This window comes from Paramormyrops kingsleyae, chromosome 2 (genome assembly GCF_048594095.1).
Source record: "Paramormyrops kingsleyae isolate MSU_618 chromosome 2, PKINGS_0.4, whole genome shotgun sequence".
NCBI lineage: Eukaryota > Metazoa > Chordata > Actinopteri > Osteoglossiformes > Mormyridae > Paramormyrops > Paramormyrops kingsleyae.
Genome location: NC_132798.1, coordinates 35,391,759 through 35,415,315, shown reverse-complemented (window position 1 = coordinate 35,415,315; position 23,557 = coordinate 35,391,759). Strand labels below are relative to the sequence as shown.

At 47.2% G+C, this 23,557-nt stretch overlaps 1 protein-coding gene across 5 annotated transcripts in view; it reads right to left on the bottom strand.

Annotated features, from left to right (window-relative positions):
• Positions 1 to 4,225: 4,225 nt before the first annotated feature.
• ssh1a (slingshot protein phosphatase 1a) overlaps positions 4,226 to 23,557 on the bottom strand; it is a 29,561-nt gene continuing 10,229 nt past the window's right edge. For 2 of the 5 annotated variants that reach the window (XM_023833329.2, XM_023833331.2), the window contains exons 3-15: positions 20,090 to 20,190; positions 17,882 to 17,946; positions 17,415 to 17,536; positions 17,234 to 17,302; positions 16,042 to 16,107; positions 15,523 to 15,717; positions 14,756 to 14,849; positions 14,382 to 14,510; positions 13,140 to 13,186; positions 12,664 to 12,810; positions 12,306 to 12,506; positions 10,317 to 10,989; positions 4,226 to 10,056 (exon numbers count right to left, since the gene is read on the bottom strand). In XM_023833329.2, the coding sequence (XP_023689097.2) occupies positions 9,061 to 10,056; positions 10,317 to 10,989; positions 12,306 to 12,506; positions 12,664 to 12,810; positions 13,140 to 13,186; positions 14,382 to 14,510; positions 14,756 to 14,849; positions 15,523 to 15,717; positions 16,042 to 16,107; positions 17,234 to 17,302; positions 17,415 to 17,536; positions 17,882 to 17,946; positions 20,090 to 20,190 (2,905 nt within the window). In that variant the 3' untranslated portion in view covers positions 4,226 to 9,060. Of the gene's footprint in view, positions 10,057 to 10,316; positions 10,990 to 12,305; positions 12,507 to 12,663; positions 12,811 to 13,139; positions 13,187 to 14,381; positions 14,511 to 14,755; positions 14,850 to 15,522; positions 15,718 to 16,041; positions 16,108 to 17,233; positions 17,303 to 17,414; positions 17,537 to 17,881; positions 17,947 to 20,089; positions 20,191 to 22,109; positions 23,428 to 23,557 lie in introns of those variants that run through there. The other 3 variants (XR_002840768.2, XR_002840769.2, XM_023833330.2) reach the window with 3 other exon arrangements.

The window sequence follows — 23,557 nt, the reverse complement described above, 5'->3', positions numbered from 1 at the left end:
GAAAATCGTAAGAAAGTAAATTTGTTAACCTGCAGTGATGGACATGCTATTGTAAATGTTTATACCTGCCTTGCTGGTAAAATCGTTTAAATAGGTGACAATTTAAAAGTGTAATTGTTTCAGACAATTGACAATTAAGGTTTGCAAAGTTTGTGACTAGTGAGATGAGATTATTTCTCAGTTCTGTTCCAGTCTTCCAGTGTTCTATCTTATTTTATGGTTCTTTATGCATGTTATCAAAATGGTCATTTGTATCTCACCTTATACAGTATGGTGTTTGGTGCATGAAAATAACCTCTCCTTTAACATTTACAAGATAATCTTTGACTTCAATGATGGCTTTCCTGCTGAGACAGTCTGCAGCTTCATGTTCTAGGGTAGCAGAGCCAGTCTACCCTATAGGCAATCGCCTAGGGAGCGTTTTAATTAGGAAGTGCATAAAAGTGGGGGGGACACATAAGGAACATGTATTACAGTTATTTACACTATGTTTTTAACTTTTCACTACTGTATGTCTTGTGAAACAGATGCCAGCTTGGTAGCTATTAGCCGGATATCCTGTGCTACTGGAATGTTTTAAAGAGGCTGATCTTCCTAAGAAGGCTAAAGAGCTTTGGGTTGGAAACCAAAACCCTGGTGAACTTCTGCCGCTACACCAGTGAGAGTATCCCGACTGAATCCATCACAATGTGACTGGGCAACCTAACTGCTCAGGACTTCAGCTTACTGCAAAGGACTATCCAGGCAGCTTCAAAGATCATTGGCACAGATCTTCCACAGCTTCAATCCATCCACCTCTGTCTGCTGCCAGACGAGGGCAGCATCGTTAGGGACACCAGAGGCCCAGTTCATACCCTCTGCTCAATCCTGCCCTCTGCGAAGTGCTACTGGCTATCTCTACCTGCACCACCCAGAAACCATTAGGTTGCTAAACAACCGGTGACTTGTTCCTGTCCATCCCACAACCAGTGCAATGTGCAGCTCTATTAGTGTACTTTCAGCACATTGTGTTGATCTGCACATCATCGCCCATATTACACTAATTATTTACGAAAACATCTTTTTATTCTTGTACTGTCCAGTATAGCACAGCTGTTTATCCTAACCCCCTTGCAATCACAGTGCCCCCCCCCCCCCTTCTGTAGCACAAGAGTTTCACTGTGGTCCCCCAATACATGTGACGAAACTTGGAGAAACAACAAACTGTTTAGAGAAGGCATCCATGAAAAGAGCTTTTCTGTAGGTCATTGTAGTTGGTTTCCCTGGAAATAAACCAGCAGCCTAATACGCCATGCCAGCATTACTGGGCTGTGGTGGCAATCATGCTTTCATATGGGCTTACAGCTAGAAACACCACCTCCAGGTCCTTGTTAGCTGCAGGGTGCAGCTTCTTTGCTTGCCCAGAGCTCACTTATTGGGATATTAAACCATCCTCTGTGCTGTTTCAGGTGCAGGTAACGTGTTGATTATAACACGTCTTTCCCTAAAACCCCCAGAATTTGGGCAACTCCCATTTATGCAGTGTAAACACACAATGAGACCATGGACCCAGTGGCAGCAAATCTTTATATGGGAGTCACAAATGCAAGGTATACAATCAGTCATTAATAATTCCATTTATGATGCTATTTATTCATCATGGTTTACTTTTGTGCTGTTAGATAGAATTTCAGCCCTTTGTCTTGGGTAAAGGGGGTTAAAGTGTCACCATAGGCAGGCTCTGGTTGATTTGACATACTCGTATCAGAAGTGGCCTTAATCATAATCTGATGCGGTGTGGTAGCTTCACACAGTAGGGGGCAGTGTTGGCACACCAGGAACCTCGCTGAGGGGCTTTGGGCCTATTGTGATTTCTTTCACCTTTTAGCGTAAGCAGACCAAGGCTTGAGACTCTGCCTGCGCTGCTGGAGACTGTGCAAGGCCTAATGGAGATGACCCTTACAGAAGTCTATACTCAGGAAGCACGAGATCAGTTTTTCTGCTTGTAAATGGAGATGCAAGCTCGTCAAGAAGGCAGTGATAAGTCACTAGTCTGTCCCCTATATATATATACAGCCTCACACAGCTGCCCTCTGGTCCCCGACAGTGTCACAAGCATCAAAGTCGGGCAGAGTGAACATTGCTGCAGAGTGGTAGGGTGGAAACCCTACGTGATTCTACCAAAAATCATATTCTAGTCACAGGTGATTCAGACCAATTAGACTCAGCCTGATGCATCATTAAAAAACACACAGATACACCAAACTCAGGCTAAATATCCTTTAGAGGTGCTGAATGTTTCCTCCAGCAAATATGCCTGGAAGCCCACTGAGAGAAGCCTTGGCAGACTAACGCCTGCCGCTGCTAGTACATGAGCAAAAACAGCTGGCAGAAGCACATCTACGCAATTGCTTGGCAGAATGGGAGAACTGGTTTATGGGAAAGGGAAGAGAGAGGGGCTGGGGAGGGCCGGCTCCCTCCCCAAATGTGATGTAAGGCTTTAACAATGGCTAATCAGAACCTGCCAAGCCATGAGAGAGGTAACACACGCCCTCACCGGATAGAGAGTGAGACCCTGTTCTCTCGCCTCTCAGTCTCCACAGCAACACCAAAACAGGATACTTAAACAATACAACAAAAGGCATTTTGGATTGGCCAGATTTTTTTAATGGACTGTCAATGCAGACCAGCGACTGTGCCCAGAGCTCCTGTGTGTGACCACGGATTTTGTTGGGCACAATCCACGCTTCACCCCCCCCCTCCCCCCATTCGGAAGCTGACCAGATTCAGTCTAAGGTACTGCCTAGTGGCAAAGCTCAGCCAGCATGCCGTAAATCCAAATGGCAGCCCACCCAGAACCCTGATCCAGTTACACTTTATAGGGTTGTTGTTGCACTGCCCGCCAAAAACATGATGAACATGACCGTGGTGTCCAAATTTTCCCTTGTTTTTCCTTTCTTCCCTTCCCTCGAGGTCTGAAAACCGGACTCCCACAGTTTCCCCACTCCGCTCCACTCACTTCTGTCAACTAGAACAATAACACCACCCTGATATGGATCACAGATGAACAAAGCGCACTTTTGACCTTGAAGGAAGTGTCTACCGCCTTTTGGATCTATTTTTATGATCCTTTCTCCAGAAGGGATGATTTATAATGGAAACATTCACAGGTATGAAAAGCAGTTAATTCCTCTACCAGCCCAAAACACTGTTTATAGTCCCTAAAGTCGAAGTGTTTTCGGTGTGTAAATTTAAGAAAGAAGGAAGCATTGTGGGAAATGTTGAAGTGCGTTGTGAAGAATTACTACACTCCATTTTACAAGCACAGCTTATATCATTTGTTTTAATTGGCCTTGGTGAGTGGAGCAAGTTAAATTTGCAAACAGCCTTAACATTTCAATTACACCACTGGCTGTAGAAGGTTTTCATTACACTGCTGTCAGCTACATCGTGTTCAGTTACTGGGCCTCTTTTATTGGTTAATTGTGGGCATGCAAGTTGTAGGGAGGAATCTTTCGTGAGCCAATCAGATCAACCTGGCAGTATATACAGTATATATTTAAAGAAAGCAAGAGTGAGAATATAAGGGAGAATATTACTCATGTACAGACTAGTTGTAAAGCAGGCAGTGCATAAGCAGGTACTGACATCACATCATTTGGCGTGGGTTGTAGATCTGAATCTGACCCCAGCTGAGTGTGTATTTATGTGTATGGAGTTGACATGTATACATGTTTTCCCTCTGGATATTCTAGAACCTTCCCACATTGCAAAGATTAGTGAGTCATATTTGATGCTAGTGTGCCATACAGCGTCTACACTTCACTGAGGCTTGTGTCTCCTGGGACAGGTCCTCAATTATTGCTTTGCTAACTGGGTAAATCATTATTGAAGATGGGTAACATACTGAACACTATCATGTCAAGATAACCCAGAAATTAATTGTGAAAGTAAAATGATACAACACAACATCTTTAAGTAATGAAAATATATCTGAATTTAGTTAATATTTTTCCTGAGAGATAGCAATATTTTTTATTTAGATGCTTATTTTCTATTATGGCTTTACCCAGAGAGATACATGTCTGTGGTGGCTATTTGAATTACGTAGCGTAATTCAGGGGTACAACAGCAGAACCAAAAATGCAGCTTGTTGGTCACAAACTTAGTTCTTTATGACGTTTTATTAATGCTAAATAATGGCTGTGTGCATGCTGTCATAAATAAAGATAGCCAATCAGAATAGTTAAGTGAGCAATAAAATGAAAATCTTTTATTTCCATAATAAACACATACAGTACGTTGTTTTAACAAATGTAAAAAAAAAGTGCAGTATGCATTTAAACTACAGCAACTTTACAGTACAAAACAAGATACTGCACATACTTAAATATATTTCTTTAAAAAACTAAAACAACGACACGTCCTGACAGAAGACTGGGGGGAGAATCGCCATAAATATGGTCTTATCTTTTTTAAAGTGATCTTTGATAACCAGCAGAGAGTCGTGCAGTGAGAGGAAGCTTAAGGTCACGGATGGGTTTGTGCTGATGACACTGATAAGAAAACCCTCTCTGTTTCCTAAAGGTGCCGGTGTCACGGGGTGTGGTCAAGTGGGCATCCTACTCTACAACCACTTCTTTGACTTTCATCATCAATGCCACTTTAGAACATCCGTCCTAGAGAACTTTGGAATGGAAACCTTTGGAAATAAAAATCTGGCACAGTGAGCATAATGGAAGAGGGGGGAAGGGGGGTAAACAAGTTACACATTTTCCTTCCGTCTCCAAAGAATTGAAGGATTTGGGCCAGGATGCTATTCGGCTGACTTTCCCTGCTCCGGCCTCCTCGCACACAACACGACTGACTGGGGGGTGGGGTTCCCGATGGCGCGGGCGATGCCGCGGTGGCTTCACAGTTTAAGGCACTTACATATGAAGGGAATGCGTAGCGTAGTGATGCCGCGGTGGGAATGCTGCTTGTGGCTGCGGTGTCAGTGGCATGGGGAGAAATTACTGGGGTGTGGCTTGGGGAGGGGCGTGGCCTACAGCAGTGGGTTCAAACTGACTTAAGCTAGCTGGCATGTAAACACATACACCCACCTAGGAACACTTACAATTTAGCCGAACAGAGGAGCACCCCGTCGGGGCCATTGGTACTGTGCTGCCAATGGTGTAACTGTGTGGATGACAAACCCATTACAGGTAAGAAGCACATGGCAACACCCAAATGTAGGTGTGAGAAGCAGAGAAGAAGCTCTGTGAGGAACACATCACACTTTACTGATAAAGTGACATACAGGTGTGTATCTACAGCATAACTATACCCACACAGGGACACACCATACTAAAGAACTGAGTATTCACAACAGATTTTCCTTCAAATCACATTAGACCTTGTTAATTCATCAATTAAGCATTTAATTTATTTAAATGGTGTGTGTAGCTGGTTACTGGATATTGCTTTCACCACCTACAGGGTTTAGCTGGACTCAAGGGCTGTTATTTAAAAAAATAAAGCAAAAAAAAAAAAACCATTGGATCAAGTCTCACATTAGCATTAAATGTAGCTCACCAGACTGCTGGCTGTCAAACAGTTTTCACGTCCAGTTCGTGGGCCAGTCAGTTATCCTAGAATATCACCAGCAATGTTGGGCATTTCAGGCCTAGAAGCTACAAATCCAGACCAAGATTTTGTTTCTCGTTTCTTCATCCCAACCAGGTGAGTAACTCTGTGACTGTGACTCTATATGCTCAACTGATTGGTAAAAACAAAATCTTGCTCTGGGTTTGTAGCCTCTGGACCTGAAATGCCCAATACCGGTCACCAGCCTTTGATCCCTCGAAATTCCCGTCATCAACAGAGAATAAGATAAAGTTTCCAGAACATTTGGTCAAGAAGGATGTGACTGTACAGTATACCCTAAGATGCATAATTACATGCGAATTGTTCAGTATCTTTCCTATATAAAAGGACATGTGTATGTCTGCACGTAATATTATATACATAAATTATATATATATATATATATATATAATACACACACACACACATAGACATAACCATAACCAGAAAGTATTTGTGTACATATTGCAGAAGTCTGGCTCAATTGTGCATCCTTAGTAAGCCCAGTTCTATGTGGCCAGTCCAGCCTTACCCACACAGACATGATGCAGTCTAATCATGTGATGTGATTCATCATTGTTATTTTTCAAATAAATTCACAGTAACCATGTAACATTTGTGTTACACGCAGATGCACGCTCAGCTCACAAGTGTCTGATACACACGATTGACTGCATAGTATGTTAAAATAAAATAAATCAATGGTAGAATAGCATAAGTTTGCATACACAACTCCATAAACAACTTGCATATTATGTGCCAATTTTTAAAAATAAATACAAAAGGAAATAAATAATTCAAAAGACATCGGTTGACGTACCCCCTGGAATGACCAAAGCACAGAGTGCCAGTACACAGAGAGGAACAGTAGCAACATAACTGATTTATAAGCACCTGTGACATTAACAAACGTGGACAGGAAACCCTTGTTAAACCCTCAAACAGAGCTTTAACAGCAGATGTAAACTTTTGCAAGGAAACATAGGTTGTCTTCTCAAAAATGGAACTTGTGAACAAATTTTGTCCCATGGCATCAGACCTGATGGGCCAGAGTAGGCAGAGTACCAGCTATTGCAGGAGATGGAGTCATGAACCTCGCTACCCCAGACACAGGACCCAACCCAGTACAGCCCAAGTACGGTTGGCACCTTCAGTTACTAGTGTGCCTTTGGAATGGAATGAAACACAGTTGGTGCACTTCATATCCAAACAGGGGGAGAGCATCTCTGGCTGCTGTATGGCATTTTGAAGCCTAGCTGGTCCGTTTGACATCGACGTTGCCTCCGACGTTTGCATTCCCACAGGCCTGCAGAATTTTAAAAGATCACGCGAGGGCCATTGGCAGCATTTTTCAGTGTTCCATTCAAGAGCCCAGGTCCAGATCGCAACATGTTCACAGTCGGGCCTTGTGGGAAAAACAGACAAGTGTATCTTAGGAAGCAGCCTGCCAGTTTAGACAATCTGCCGAATTCCAGCAGTTGCACCAAGACACAATATAGACGACAGCTTGGCTTGAACTTCACACCTCAGAGGAACCACCTCCGAATGAAAACCGTAGAAATGCTCAGAAAACAAACAAACAAACAAAAAAATGGAGAAGGGAGATTTTTTTAGGTCCTTATGTACCCAAGCCTGAGTTCTATGATCACATTACAATCAACTTAGCTGATGTTAGACTGTTGTATATGCCAACTTCAGTCCTCTTTAGAAAGAAAACGATAAACCCTACAAATGAACAGCCCATTGACGCTGTAAATCAAAGAGGTAGAAAGTTATCACTTCAAAGCAAAGACTGAGAAAAAAATAATTTGGAGGGGGGTGTCGGAACATAGGTGGGCATGGACACCAAGCAATGCAATACAAGCAACCACCATCCCCCATCACATCACACGATGCAGAGCAATATGGGAACTTACCCACATTTGCCTGTATAAAAATCCATTGTCCACGTCTCTATTTTTTCCGCTGTCATTTTCTATCAAAATATAGAACAAATAATCTTCAAAGACATCCTTCAGAATGGCTTGTGAGCTCCTGACACAAGCAATTAAAACAAACAACCAAACAAACAAAACGAGGTAACTCAAGAAGCAACATGTGGTTAAATGAGCTTCTATGGCTTGGTTGTGGAACCTGAAGATTCGCCTTGATTATTTGTTCTCTTTTAGTGGTATTTTATTCCACTCCACTGTAGGCACAAAAACACACCATTCCTAATGTTTTTAGCAGGTCTCTGTGTGATCTCACTATGTGCACACTGGGATCCTGCTGTTCAGCCCCCCCAGAATCAAGCAGCACTGCTCTCTGTTACTTCGGAAACAATCCGTCAGCACCTTGGTTGACGTCACTAGACAGACATTCAGAAACTTTAGTGGAGGAAGTAGCTTAAGGAAAATAAAACAATTCATACGTGAGTTACATGATTCATTTTGTTTTTAGGGCAAAGAAATCAAAAGAAATGATTAACACATATGTAAAACTAGTTTTAAATATTAGTTTTTATGGAGAGCGGTATGTGAGGGATAGTGCACTCTTACTATAGCCGGCCAGTAGGGGGTGTTATAAGGTCACCTGTCTCCTAGAGCGCAGCGTCACAAGGACAGGGAGAGAGTTATTGCTTTCACCAGTCGATCATTTAACATTTGAACTTAGTGGTATGTATATTCAGGGAAACAGGCCAAGAAACAGATGTAACAGTCCAGTAGCTAATTTAGTGCAACTGCTCCCCACTGCACATAACAGTCCAGTTGTTCTACTGTAAGGGTTTTGTTTATAGTTTTGCAAATAAAACAAAGTGGCTCAAACCACTTAAAGGCTACTTTTAGGTAGAGAGAGATGGGGAATGTAAAAGACACTCAAGATTTTCCCATTTCTCACAAAAGCCTCCAGAAAGTTACTCTGATTGTATTTTGCTGTCTGTCCGAAGGCATATCCCAGCTGTTCAGCGTGTCATATTGTACGTCAAAACACACCAGTGTGTCGGGCTGCCTATGTTTTACGCGGCTCACACAAATATGTTTCATACCTCGAGCTGGGTGGGGGGTGGGATACAGATCGCTGGGTGAAGCAACGACGAACATTCAACAAGATACACAACCAGATTTCAAAAGCTGCTGTCTGTTTGTCATAGGGGAATCGCTGTACTCATTTGACCCCTATTTAACCCAATTTTTTGCCTCTTATGAATGGGTCATCCAGTTAACCTGCACACACATTCATTGAGCTCAAGCAAGCAGAATCTGAACCCAGAAATCATCAAGTGATAATATTTGGATTCTTCATAAATATGATGTGGCGTTATATTAATATACATATATTTTAATATATTTATATATATACTGTATATCTATGTACATATGTTACAGTTTGGGACCTAGAGGTCCCCATTATTATCGCTTACACAAGCCTGCCTGACTGATTTCAGCTGGGGTCAAAGGTCAGGTGACCCTCGTTCTGTCAGCTCCTTGGGCTCATTAGTGGCAGACTCGTGAGCGCCACCTCCTTTTCCAGGATGGCCTGGTCCCGCTGCCAGTCCCAGCTGCCTCCAGGCTCTGGTGAGAGGAGCGGGGCACTGGTGTCGGAGGGGGAGCAGGAAGAGGAGAGGTCCTCCTCCGAGAAGGTGAGGCCGCCCAGCTTAGCCAGGGAGCTGGAGCGCTTGAGGTGTGAGGGGACAGTGAGGCCAGCCAGCCGCATGCGCGCCTCAATCTCCTGTGTGCGCTGCCGCACCAGGCCCGGCTTGCCGCGGACACTGCGCAGGCTGTCGCTGCTGGAGCTGCGTGTCAGCGGCGAGGACGTGGGTGTCGACACGCCCTTAAGGGCCTCCCCCGAAGGCCCCGGCAGGGGTGAGGGCGCCCGTGCGTCAGCCTCCGGCGAGAGGCCCAGGTCCACCTCCATGTCCTCCACGGCATCCTCTGAGGAGGTGTCCATCTGCTCTGGGACTGTGAGCGCCCCCCCGGGGTGCAGGCCATCCACCGAGAGGCCCACAAGCTTCTCCAACCGCTCAGTATGCCGGCGAACTAGGCCGGTTGTCTGCAGCTGCAGCAGCGCCCCCTGGTGACTAGTCAGGTACCCTGGAGTGGCTGCCGGCAATCCAACTTCCAGGTTGAGCTTCAGCATGGCCAAACTCGTAATGGTGCCCCCTGGGGACACAACCCCATCCCACCCATCCTTCGCCGGCGGCTCACTTGTGTCCAGAGGAGAATCTAGTTCAAGCCGCGGGTCCTCACAGGCCATGGGCGACGGCGGCGTGTGGGTGGGGCTGACACTAGGCTGTGGCGGCATAGGCAGGGGGGACACTATGGAGGCGGTGAACGAGTCGCACGCAGGGCTAAGGATGTGGGCGCGGTCCACAGCCAGGGTGCCCGCATACAGACCGGGGTGAAGCAGCGTGGAGGCGTCGCTCGGCTGGCATGAGGGCTTCAGCTTGTTAGGGCTCCTGTCGCCAATAGCGTCCTAAAGACGGGAAAACGGTCCGGGTGAGGCGATAAAATAAAGCGTCACGGACTGGAAAAGCGGCTGAGAAAGCCGCGCTCTAACGTTACCGTTACGCATTTGTAACATTTCACAGGAGGACATTTCTCCACTGTAAAAGTGGCCTGCACGCGGCGGCACGCATCGGGCCGTAAATCTCGCGGCTGTTTACCGGCGCAGAGCGCATTGGGTGCCAGGGGCGGAGCTCAGGGCGGGGTTAGCAAGCACAGCCGTCCACTCACATCAAAGCTACACTTGGCGCCGAGGCTGTTGTTGTTGTTGTTGCTGTTCTCGTTGAAGCGGTTCAACTGGCCCACCAGGGAGGCTGAGCACAGCCGGGCCTCTTCCTCAGACATGGCCTCCTGCAAGCCACCCACTACGCCCCTGGGCCGGGCCAGCGCCTCCATCTCCGCCTCCTCCTTCTGCGCTTCCTCCTCGTCCTCCTCCTCCACGGTGCTGAACTCCAGCCGCAGGCGGAGCTCCTCCAGGGGCTCGGGCCGGCCGTACGTCTGCGCCGCGGTCCCCTCGCCGGGCAGGGCGAAATGGGCCAAGGGGCACTCGCGAGCCTCGAAACCACCGTCGTCCAGCAGCGCGTCACGCTCCACGTCCTCGATGGCGATGAAGACGCGCTCTGCCTCCAGCAGGGGCGGTGCCCGCACAGGTGTGGATGGGTCGCTGTCCAGCGCCGAGTCCGACAGCCTCCGGAAATAGTAGTTGTAATTGGGCGGGTCTGACGGGTCCACCTCCAGGCCGACTGTACGGCAGGGGGAGACTCCAGCACCCTCCCCACCCCAGGCCTCATTGCCGGGCACAAAGCCCGGCTCGGGGGTGACGTCCTCTGGCGCCGAGGCTGGCTGTCCCTCGGTGAGCTCAGAATCTGGGTCGGGTCGCCACAGCTTGTTGTGTCGCTGTTTGCTGTGGGAGAGTCCAAAATTACAGGGATCACACACTGGCTACCTGACAGGACGCCCCCCCAAAAAAGTAAAATAGATTGAATAATGCAATTAAACATATAGGTGCATGACAAGCAAAAATGTCTACTACGCCAAGTTAATAAGCAGTCATTCCAAGAGATTTTAGACGCTCTAAAGAATTATTAGTGCTATAATAATTCAAGCTGCTTTACAGACAGTTGAAAGTGGGATCTGAGTTAGCAGTACAACCATTTCTTATTTAGCAGCTAACTTGGTTAGCAGCCATTGGCAAATATGACGGTAATAAAAAATTCATTTTCCAAACAATGTGTGCATTTATGATTAAATTACATATGTCTGATTGCGACACATGCTACAGTGAGACGGATCTTTGAAGCAGAATGTACAAAATGTTGGTAAAAATGTCAACTCCATGAAGGGTAAAAGAAAGTGTGAAGGCTGAAGTCGTGAGTCATAAGCACGGTCATGGTCACTGTGGCTACCGTGATTTTCACTTAGTGACCATTTCGCAACCTGGTCATCAGCACGGAGCACACTCACTAAGTGAGGAGTGGCTGTAAGGGTTATACCAGGGCTCTTCAAATCTGGACCTCAATTCCAAATCCAGGCCTTGTTTTCAGTTCTCCCAGGTAGTTAGTTTAATAATTACTGATTCTGATTGGTCAGAGGCTTCACACCTGACTGACAGGTAAAGGAAGGCTGGAAAACCAGCAGTGCTCGGACCTCGGGGACTGTGATTTGAAAAACCCTGGGCTATACCATCTACCCAGGGGACCTTGGAGCTCAGCTCAGCAAATTTACTAATAGAGTGGGAATTCTGGGATAAAACCGAGCATAAATATCTGACCCAAGGTAAAAAAATAAAAAATAAACAAATCAGAATTTTTTTTTACAATGAAACACGGTCATATTGGGGACATCCCTGCCACGTGCCTCCCCTTAATGTTTAATGAAAGCTACATTTTCAACACCCCCAGCAGGACCCCAATCGGCTTCTCTCAGAATCAAAGTAACCTTAATAATCAGGCTCTCAAATACCATTCCACTGAGAAGTGCATGCAGGATTTAATGCCAGCCCATTACTCTGACTGCCCCAGTTAATAATTAATCATATCTATTTATATACTTAAATATTTATGAGCTGTGAGGCTAAACTGAATCTCATCATTTAAAAGCATTATGAATGATCTTATTCATTGTGCTAATTGAATAATTAATAATATAATGAAGACCTGCAGGCACGTGGCCCTTGCTGATTCATGCACGGTCCCATGTTGAATCACTGATGCCCCCCACCTGGCATCCAGGATGCCCTCGTACTCAGCCAGCTGCCTCATGAAGCCGGCATTGGGCCGGGTGATGCTCCGCTTCTGCTTGACGAAGTTGTATGCCTTCTCCAGCGACCAGCCATACTCCTTCATGGCGTAGGCGATCACCGTGGAGGCGGAGCGGCTCACGCCCATCTTACAGTGCACCAGGCACTTGGAGTGGTTTTTCCTGTCAAGACAAATGATTGTGAGCAAGACCCACCACCCCAAATCTGGCCTCATTGCAACTCCAAGAAACTTATGAACTCTAAGCTGGAGGCAAGTCAGCATCCATCCATCCCAGCTCTCATCCACGTCTTCCGTGACCTTGCCAGACGGCTCCTTACTTCGCTTTCACGATGAAGTTATAGGTCTCGTTCCAGTGGGCCAGCAGATCCGTGGTCTCGTCATCATAGACGCGGATGTTGTAGTAGGCGAATGTGCCCGGGAAGAAGTTGTCGATTTCCCGAGTGACGTTCAGGATATATCCCACCCTAAAACACACGCTGCCGGTTAGCACTGTGGGGGCCAGGCTTGAGGCTCCGAACTGTCACCGTCCATCGAGGTCTCTTGCCTTTCCCAGTCCATTTAAGGCCATAAGGTTCATCAGCGATGATAACCAAAAGCTAGACACATTGCGTCATACAGAAGAACAGCAGATGTTCCATCAAACCTCAGTCAACTACCCAAAGACCAAGTTTCCAGAAGGCAGTCAGCTGACCCTCCAGTTTCTCAAAGCAGGTCTTTGCTTTGAATGACTAGTTGATCAGCAGCTCAGTGACCAGCCTGACATGGAGACCACATGCGGGGGATGCTCACTTACCCTGAGTCCTGGAGTTCCTCAAGGTTGGAAGCGTTCCACTCGGATCCCTGACGCAGACAAACACAAGATGAGCTGGACCGATGGAATTCATGGGACCTCCCCCCAGTACACAGCACAACAGCTGACTCAGACTGTCATTTAAGGTCTAGCTCCCACTCAGAGCTTGCTATGACCATTCCTTCACATCTGTGTCCTTTAGAAACCACAGTTCTGCTCCAACTACAAACTCCGTCACAGTTCTGCACTAAAAACTGAATTTTACTAAATCTTGGGTGCCTCATCATAATAAATTTGAGCTCAAAGTAAGACAAAATCATTTGTACATTTACTGAAGAGCCAGAAGGAGCTGTACTACGGCAGTAAAATCAAATAGGCAGTAGGACCGATACTAACTGAACATGAAAGCATCTATATATGGATGCTCCACAGATGGGTACAGAATGTTTGTTCTCCTGATATTATGGGATTCAAGATTCAAATAAAATAAGGTAAGAAAACGGCAAGAAAGACAAAATGCAGACATTCATGCCCTGCTGATGGTTCATGTTAAACCAGCTCTGACACCTAATGACTCTGCCAGCCACAGAAGGATGTTTATCTTGTCCGATGCGTAATTTTTCCTGAATATCACGTAAAACAGTGAGAACTGGTTTTCAGTTAATTTACTTGGTAAAATAAAGTTTAAATAAATGACACAAATGCTGTAATAGTACACATAAGTTAGTGGTTTATTTATTGTCAGTTACTGTAAAGTTGCGCTGCTTTATTTGGTTAATCGTCCATTCTGTGAAGAAGGCATTCAAGTAAGAATTGCATTGTAGTATGACTCATTTCCTGGGGCGTACAATTTATATTAGGTCAGCGATCACGGTTCGACTTCTGATATTCAGATCGAGTTCTAGGTCAAACTGGTTTGTTCGACTTTCAAGAAATTCGAGTTCTAGTGAGTTCGAGAACCGAGGTACCACTATATGATTCTCCTTAAAGAGGTCAGAATTGATATTTTTATATAGCTTTGCCTTTGTGTTGGTGTGATTTTGATGAAATAGATAATTATACCTACATGCCTTATATTTTTTAATAAAGACATAATAAAGGTATATTATGCCCTGTTCCCGTGATGGCTGACTGGCTGATGCACGTTCTGAAGGAGTGAGGGTGGAAACATGATCTTGGCAGTAATACAAAGATTTTGGAGGATGGAGTAAAATGCAGCATCTCAGAGGTTCCTAGGAGTCTCACCAGGTAGAGGTGGTCGAAAATGAGTGTGGCCTTGTCCATTTGCCCAAGGATGAAGAGCATCTCATTGTCAATAAATTCTTTGTACTCTTTCAGGTTGCAGTTCATGTGCTGCTCCAGTTCATTCCGGATCTGTCAAGGCAATGAGCATATTTCTGAGATTTAGAGTGAATAATTTGTGCAATAAAATTCTGAGCTCCCACTGGCCATCTTTCAAGAGGCAAGACATCTAACTACCAACAAATCTGTTAGCTGAAACATCCCTGAGCTTCAACAAGGCACTCCAGGTCCCCAGCGGTGCTGTCATACCTGCACTAAGAAACCTGACAGTGTGACCTAGCAAGATGACAGCTGCTCTGGGTCTGGCCACCACGTACCTCTTTGGAGGTGACATTCTCCAAGTCCTGGAACATCATGATGCTCCGGAGTTTGGCTTTGATAAGGCACTCGGTCCGTTCTCGTTCCGTTGGCCTGAGGAACGCACATCACACCATGTGTGTTAGCTGGGCCATGTGTCATAGGACTGAGGGGGTAACCAAACATTCACAAAGCACACAAAACAGACAGGATTGCCGGAAAGGGCAACAGAACAGACTGGTCCTGAAGTACTTATCCTGTTTCATTTCCAAAATACTGCTTAAAATACTATTAAATGGAACCATTCCATTCATATGTCATATGTTTCCATTCATATGTTTAGGGAGTATTAGCAAATTGGCTAAATGAAACTGTAGGTTTTTGGATAACCGTTATTTTAAAACAATGATTCAGTGTTTTCTCTGTCTCATGATGGACCATTAATCTATATGGACAATTTATGGGTACAGCCTGGGTTTAATTTTCAGATTTTTTTTTGCTTTTTCAGGCAAATCAAGAATTTTAGCAGTCAGGTAAGTGACAGGTTACATGTTAAGTGACAGGTACAGCAGGTACTCAGGTACTATAGCCATTATAGCCCAAAAACCTTAGCTCCAAAAGGTTGCTGGTTCAAATTCCAGAGATTTTAGGCTCAGTGATTTAAACTGATTGAGAAAAAACACCAACTGAGCATCTCAAGAATGTCATAAATGTCAGAGGGAATCCCAGAGGGGGTGAGACACAGTGGGGCTTGGGCGGGGGGGGTGGGGCAAAGGCGGGCTCTCACTTGTCGACAAACATGGCAGGCGAGTCTGGCCGAGTGGTCTCCAGGTCCTGCATGGCGTTCCACTCGTTTATACAGCTCTGCTCGGACGAGATGCAGCTCTCGTAGTAGCTCATCCAGGTGAGCGCCATGCCGCCAGGGAAGTAGTTGTACCTGCGCGATACCTCGCACGCCTTGTGGAGGATCTGCAGCGCTGACCTGGAGCAGCGGGTATACAGCAGGCTTAGCTTTGGAGTCGTCCATAAACAAATCTCACAAAGAACTCACATCATAATTTCCAGCTGTGTAAAAATGACGTGTTTGCTCCATAAAACACGAAAGAGGCACCTGCGTTGCTTGACCACTAGATGGCGCTTGGGCTCAGCCCAAAATTCCAACTTGCAATCATGCGTAGATATCCCACAAACATCCCTTTCTGCCGTTTCCCCAAATAATTCAGCTATGTTGGTTCGCTGGGAATATGAGGTTTCAGATCACATTTTTAAAATCGAAACTGTCATATCAACTTCATCCCACACTTACCACATGGCCTGGACAGACACTGGCTTAAAGATGTGTGTCCGTCCTGCTGTGGTCACACTGAAACCCCTGCGGTGGAGACAGAAAGCGCCGTCACTCATGGTCTGTCAGTTACATATGGTCTGTCAGTCACTCATGGTCTGTCAGGCACTGCCCCTACACCCTGGGCAAAAAGAGTAAAAGTAATTTCTCTGCCCTTGGATGACACCCTGGAAAATGAACTTTCTGAAAAGCAATAATTGTGAATGCAAGTACTTCAAATCCTCTGTAGTGCAAGGGGGAAAATATTAGGACATATTACCATAAACCTTAAAAATAGATTAACTGGTATTTTAACTCAATTTCATGGCACCAGTTAATCCGAGCAGCTGAACAAAATAAAGCTTATTGTATCACACTCCATAGCCACCTCATGGAATATTTCATGAATTTGTTCAGTGACCATGCGACAGCGACCATGAGGTTATTCGCAAATGCTTCTCCCTAATCCAATCAGCACCACTGGGAAGTGTATTATGTACAGCTGCGTACACCTGACACAAAATGCCAGCCCCATCACAGAGTGCACACACACACACACACACACACACACACACACACACACACCCACACACAGTCGTGTAATCATATCTTTTTGGGGCCCGCTCATTCATTTCTACGGGACAAATGCTAACGCTAACTATGACAACCTTAACCCCTACCCAGCCCTAAAAATAACCATAAGTAACCAAACAAAATACAAGAGTGGTTGCATTTTTAGTTTTTTCATAACAGTCACCGATTTCTATAAAATAGAGTTTTCCCTTATGGGGACCAGGAAACGACTTCTGTCCACTACTCCCACTGCACAGCAGCATAACGTGTGTACTCCCAGCATCCCAGTTCTTTGTACTTGCGTATACCCTTAAAATGATGTTGAATAACGACTTACGAACATTTCAAGTTACGAACGGCCATTCAGAGCGTATCTCGTTCGTAAGTAGAAGAGCATCTGTACTCACACATTGGACACTCTCAATATCAGATCTGAATAATGTCACTGTCACATTTATTTCTGAGCCACTGTACCACCAAATATTGCACATTTTCATATGTGTGGAGCTAAAACAGCAACCGGTCAGACTTTTCACTGCAAATCTCACAGAAAATAAGCTGAGTATCAGAAGAAAGTGTGACAAATTAAATTTGGACTCACCCGTCCCCATCAAGATGGATTTTGGTGTCGCTCCACAACGGAAGAACCATCCCAATGGAGCAGCACTTACTGGAAAATACAGCCCGTAAAAGTTAGCATAATTAATGACTCTCAATAATGTAACTTTACTGATTACTGAAGACAGCAGCCAAGGCGCTGGCCTGGTGCCTGGGTGGCGTACCTGTCCTTGTTGGTGAAGTCCATCCCCAGCAAGATGTTCTCCTCGGTATCCTGGCGACCGCTGGTGTAGACCACCACCATGTACCGCACTCGGTCGGACCAGGCACTCTCCAAACGTACCGCCTGAGGGAACAGACAGGGTCGCACATTCACACGCTGTCCAGCCCAGGGCCTGACCAGTATTTCACCTTTGGGAGCTCCTACAGCAAAACTTTGACCTAAAACTCTTGGTAACTTTCATGCTCATTGTCCATCTAATTTTTAAGAAAAGGCATGTTTTTTAAGCACTGACTGTAAAATAGCAGAAGTATGTCCCATTGACTGAACGGCAGGTTCCAGTAACACTCTCATGGTTTCCATGGCACATTCTGCTGTGCTAACGACCATAATCAGCTAATGAGAACCTAGAGCACATGTGAAGCCCTCAGGCCGTGTGACTGCTGTACACGTGGGGAGGTCCATACTCACAAGCTTAATACGGTCTTCAGAGCGAAGAATGTTGATCATCACCTGCAGGTGCTGAGGTAAATCGCCTGGATGGAGAAAAAACAAGACGCAAAACGATCGATTGTAACGGGTTTTCCTCCAAACTCCAGACATAACGTGTCCACCCCCCTCCACAGCCTCATACTGATTCTATTACGTCTACTATGTCTTGTTTTGGGTTAGTGCATGGAAACACCAACTACTTAGACTAGCACTGCTTCAAATCCAGGGCCTACATTTGAGCAGACAGACCTCAGCCTCTACAGGCAAGCAAAAAAAACAGGCATGGGCAAGTTGGAGAATAGTATTAAGAAATAAACAAAGCGTCTATTACAACCATTTCAACTGTGAAACAGCGAACATCTCCCAGACGGCTAGTTAACTCGACGTGTCCCAAGTCGGCTGACGCGTTGGTGGCTATGAACGCATTCCAGAGCGCACTAGGCAATTAGGGGGGGGCTGCACTTTTCAGCCTGCGTCCGGTTCACTGTGGCTGCCTCCCAGACCTCTGTCTGCAGCGGCGTGATTTACAGCCGGGTCTGAGGTGTGCTTCCTCCTGCGGCCGTCGGACAGACTTCTGGCTGCCTGCCACGAGACGAGTCTTGCAGAAGCTACTGGGAGCCGAGTTTGGACGTACGCAGCAGGTTCCTGGGGTGTTCCGCGCCAGAGTGTGTAGAACAGATGTCCAATAGCGGCTTGACGCAATTGACACCAGGTTAATGGCAAAATTGTTAGCTAAGTGGCTAAGGGGAGATGTGAATGGGAAAGCCAGGCAGGTCACTTGAGGTCAGGCCACTGAACAGCAGAGGCCTGGAGCTACCAAAGGAACCACCAGCAATCATCCCACACTAAGAAAACTCACTTTTATTCATTAACAACAAAGGAATTATTCAAGTGACACTCCGGACACATTTGCAGTCTGCCCAGAGGTCCTGCAGGAGCCAATCCAACAGGCTCCATGCCCCAGTCAATGTCCTTAACCACCTCCCTACACGCTGGCCTGGTTCTCTGGACTCCTAAATTCTTTGGAGGCTCCTCAGTGAGGAGGAGGAATGAAATGCGCTAGATCAGGGAAAAGAAAACTGGTGTGTTGACTGAACCGACTATGACTGAAACAAAGAAGGACCTCAGGGATGCTAAGACGGCTGGAGGCTACAAAAACATTTCAAAATGTCTTGTACTTATACTGAACCGCCCTCCTTCCTGTATTACCTTGGCAGCATCGCATGTCCAGCATCGCATTGTGCACCCACACTGAGATTCAGAGACTGCGGCCACTGGAGTAGTGGCAGGTTGGCCAGGCCCTTAGCCTGGGCCAGAAGGGAAACGGACATGGCGCAGATCTCATAGTTGTGCGCCAATCACCAAAATCACCACACAAGTGCACAAGCCGGTCATCTAATAAGTCATCCAATTACTGTCCATGATGTAACTTTATTCTGTGAATAACAGTGTCCTTAGATTGTGATTCACTTCACATTTCACATACTCAAACGTTTATTTTTTTCATGCAGATAAATACTCATACCAGCGATCTGTATTTGATGATTAATTCCTCTTTACATTTTATTTTTATCCTTGACGCATCCTTAACTGTCCTGATCTTATTTTTGGATGAGCTGTGCTCTCCGTGTGACATAGATCGTCTATGTGAAACGGCAGGAGCACTCAGGCGTCTGTATGGTGGATCGGCAGCGTGAGCTTCAACCCTTCAAAGAAGATCCGCATACTGGAGACCCGCATCCCAGGACCGGCGTCTTCACCCCGAGCAGCCGACCTCACACTTGGAGCACACCTACCCCCCCCCGCAGGCACAGGGATCGCTCTGACAGCACTGGCCTAAGACGGTGGCCGTGCCACATGCTTTCCGGTTCATTTCCCTAATCTGCACACGGCTGGAACGTGCTTATGGGGCTCCAAGGGCGGCCATTTCTGGAGCCCTGGAGATGAGCACTGAAAAGGACAAAACAATAACAAAAGAAAAAAAAAAAACTGACCACCAGTGGGGAGAAAAAAGTCTCAGGGTGGCCTGAGTGAAATGAAGGAGAAGGGAAATTGAAGGCGGCGGCGTCTTGTGGTTTGATTGTTTTTTTTGTTTTTTGAGGTGGGGGTGTGGTTTAGGGAACTCCCAGAGTGAGAGAGCCTCCAGCAGCGTGACCCCCTGCCCGCCCACCCCCCCGAAAGGCTCACCTGCATGCTTGTGGTGGGGGTGTGCCTTCTGGCCCTGGGTGCTGCTCCCCTGCTGCAGGAAGAGGGCGGCCCCCTTCACCATGAAGAAGCTCTCACTCAGGCTGGAACAGCAAAACAACACAACAGCGTCTCCTCATTATCCATACCAAGTGTGGCTCCCCTGACAGAAGCAGCCCAAAAAGGACTTCCAGGAGATCCAAGCCAGCTGAGGGCCTGGTGCTGTGACAACACGCCTCCCCACCAAAGCAGCTTCCCCACGACCTGTCAGCCCCCCCCCCCCCCCCCGCCCCAGCCCATGCTGCCAAAGCTTCCTGAATAATTCAGCAACCTTTTTTTTTGTCTTTTCGCAAAGTCATTCAGCTTTTTCTCTGTCTGACTGCAGTTATGCATCTCGCTGCCTCGTTTCCAGCCGGTGGGGTTTGCTTCCTGGGTCCAACCCGCCCAGGCGGATAATTCTCCTGGCATTATGTGAATGGGAACGCCGAGGGCAGAACGGAGGAGGAAGTAAATGGACATGCTTTTTCTACAGCCTTTCTTCCCCCCCGTGTCTTGGCTGCGAATCCCTCCCACCACCCCCATTGCTGTACGGAGGACTACACTAACATCTCAGTGCCACCTGATAATGACAAGCCGGAAGTTGGCACTGATCCGGGGGGGGGGGCATACCGGGGCTGCCACACCGCAACGATCAGCATCAGAGCAGAGCTTGTGGGTTTGCGGTGTGTGGACGTTCCTGTGCTTGTGAATGCATTAACATCTGTAGTTTTAATGTGTACATATGCTGGTGTTTCCTTCTGAGTTCGTTACGTCGGGTGCCTGTCTCTGTGCGTGTGTGCGACAGACTCCTATCCCCAGTCCTGCTATTCAGCCGCAGACACCCTTGTCTGCCAGCAGGGGGAGGCCCCAGAGCGACCACATTGGGACCTGTGCTTCTGTGCATGTGTGACAGGACAGATGTCATTCCCGCTCATTGAGAATGTGTGTGTGTGCACGTGCGCGCTTGTGTGGGGACAACAGTCTCTGCTTTGTGCTGCCCTCCCCACCATGACCGCACCAAGCCCCTTCAGGACAGGACGTCTCATCCCATCAGAGGACCTTTTGTTCTGCACTGTCCCCTACACTCCCCCCCCCACCCCTACTGTTTCATTTCTGAATTTCAATTGGGGCTGGCATACTTGAGAAGCATCACTGTGCAAAAATGGGGGGACTGGACGCATGAGGCGTGACCGACGTCCGATCGCCGCAGTGACGGCCAGCCTGCTCCGGCCCGCAAGTCCCTCTCATCTATGGGTCTCAGAGCAGAGCTACCATCAGAGCTGAGAAATCGCTGGGACTGAGCTTACATATTATATAAATATATATATATATACACACACGTCACTGAAAATAATTTCTCAAATCTGACGGCAAGATCTGGGCACCTGAAGCCTGGTTTAGCAGCGTCGCTCACGGAAGCCTGACAGACACCCTCATTAACTGCCCCGCAGCCTTTGTAGTTGCCCGTTATCAACGTCTCCTCGAAAGCCGAGTCTAAATATAATATCTGGCATCAAGGGCGACTCGGCCGACTTCAAAGGGGCACTGGAGATAGTTAATCGCCATGACGACCATCTCTGTCTCACTACCAGGAAGAACAGAAGCATTTGCTGATGTTTTGACATAACAGTGAATAAAAGGTGCTGAAACTAAATCTATATATAAACACACTTTATAATGTTGTCTGTAGAGCCAGGCTTTGAACATGTCAGGTCAGGAACAGTCTGTACACACTCAGCAACGAGGCTCCAAGTTTTCGCATTTGTTCTGCTTTTTACAGATTCGAAACTTGATCTCTGTATTTCTTTGATAAGTTATCTTTTTGGCACCATAGTTCAGACTGCAAGAACATCACGCACACCTCCAACAGTCAGCAAAGACACAGAGGTGGAGGTGGACACCAGAGCCCCTTCAGTTTCGGGAACAGTGCCGCATCCCCCCCCCTACCAACACCGGCACCGGAACCGGCCGCGAACTAACTTACATTCGGCAGATCTCCTTCTGAGTCAGCACTGCGTTCTCCATAAAGTAGGGCAGCATCTTCAGCATGCTCTTCTGGGAGGGCTCTACCACCAGATGCATCTTCCTGTGTTAATTCGTCCAGCCAGGGGTCTTGGATCCTCTTCTTGAAGGGGAGGAGTCTGTGCCCCCGAACCTTGCTTCAGGTGTGCTTCAGGTGCAGGGATCAAGTCTGACACCCTGTCATTTGTCCCAGAGACGAGAAAAGCCTCGCTCTTCACTGTTATCCGCAGGCTAGTCACTGATAACAGTGTCTCTGCTGGCAGCCTGGGGGGTTGAGCATTTGCTGCGCTCTCTCACTCTCCCTCCCTCTCTCTCTCCCTTTCTCCTCCTCTTTTCACACACACACACACACACACACACACACACAGAGGTGACGAGCAAAGGCTCTCCTAAAGCCTAGTTAATGCAGGATGACAGAGATTGCGTTGATGAGCTTATCCTGGTCGCCATCCCATTCCGTCTTCTGCTCTTCTGGGTGTGCGCACTTTGGGAAGGGGGGGGGGGGTGCGGCTCCCTCATTAAGTTGTAGTACAATAAAACGACAGGACGTCTGTCCCACTTTTTGGGCTGCCGCTCCTCTGAGTAAAGCAGCTCCACATGTGCCTTGTAGAAAAACGAGAGCCAAGAACGCACCCCATCCCCTGGCTTCCCACCCGGGGGGCGAGCAGGAGCGGAAACAGCGCGCTGGTCTTCAGCGGAGGGCTTTGAAAAAAAACACTGACCCCGGGGCCGGCTGATGTCCTGGCATTCTTTGCCAGGCGCTGTGTTAGGGGAGGACAATGCAGATAGACTAGGCACTACTCAGGCCAAATCTCATTACCCTGACAACAGAGCACCTTATCTGTCCTCTTAAAACCTCGGGTTGCTATCCCAGCACTCTCTGGTGGTGGTGGTGGTGGGGGGGGGGTTTAAAACAAAACCCTAGAGATGCCTCACACGGCCACAAACAACACACGTAACCCAGATAACGGCACAGCCGGGAGAATGGTTCACAGGACGCCACCACCAAGCGTAGGAGGAATCCCCAAATCTGAAGCTGGGCAGGCGATTTGGCCTCTCTGCATCTGAACACTTAGTTGTTGGTTTGAGGAAGAGGAACGCTACTGAGGACCAAGCATGTGCAGCCATCCAATGAGTGCTCTGTTTGGAGTTCATGTGACACAGAACTGGATAACAGGGGCAGTCGAAAGAAGGAGTCGCAACACGAGAGAGAGAGGTGGGGGGGCTGGGGTCCGTAGGCAGAAAAGCATCTGAGCCTCAACGGGGCCCGTTCAAGGGGGGTCTCGACCAAGCATTCCAGCTCAGGGTTCACTGAAAGAGCATCACAGGGAGTGTGAACGATTTCGAATGCGGCCAGTGTATCTCGGAGCCCCACAGACAGTTTTGACTCTGCAATATGGTTTCCAAGTA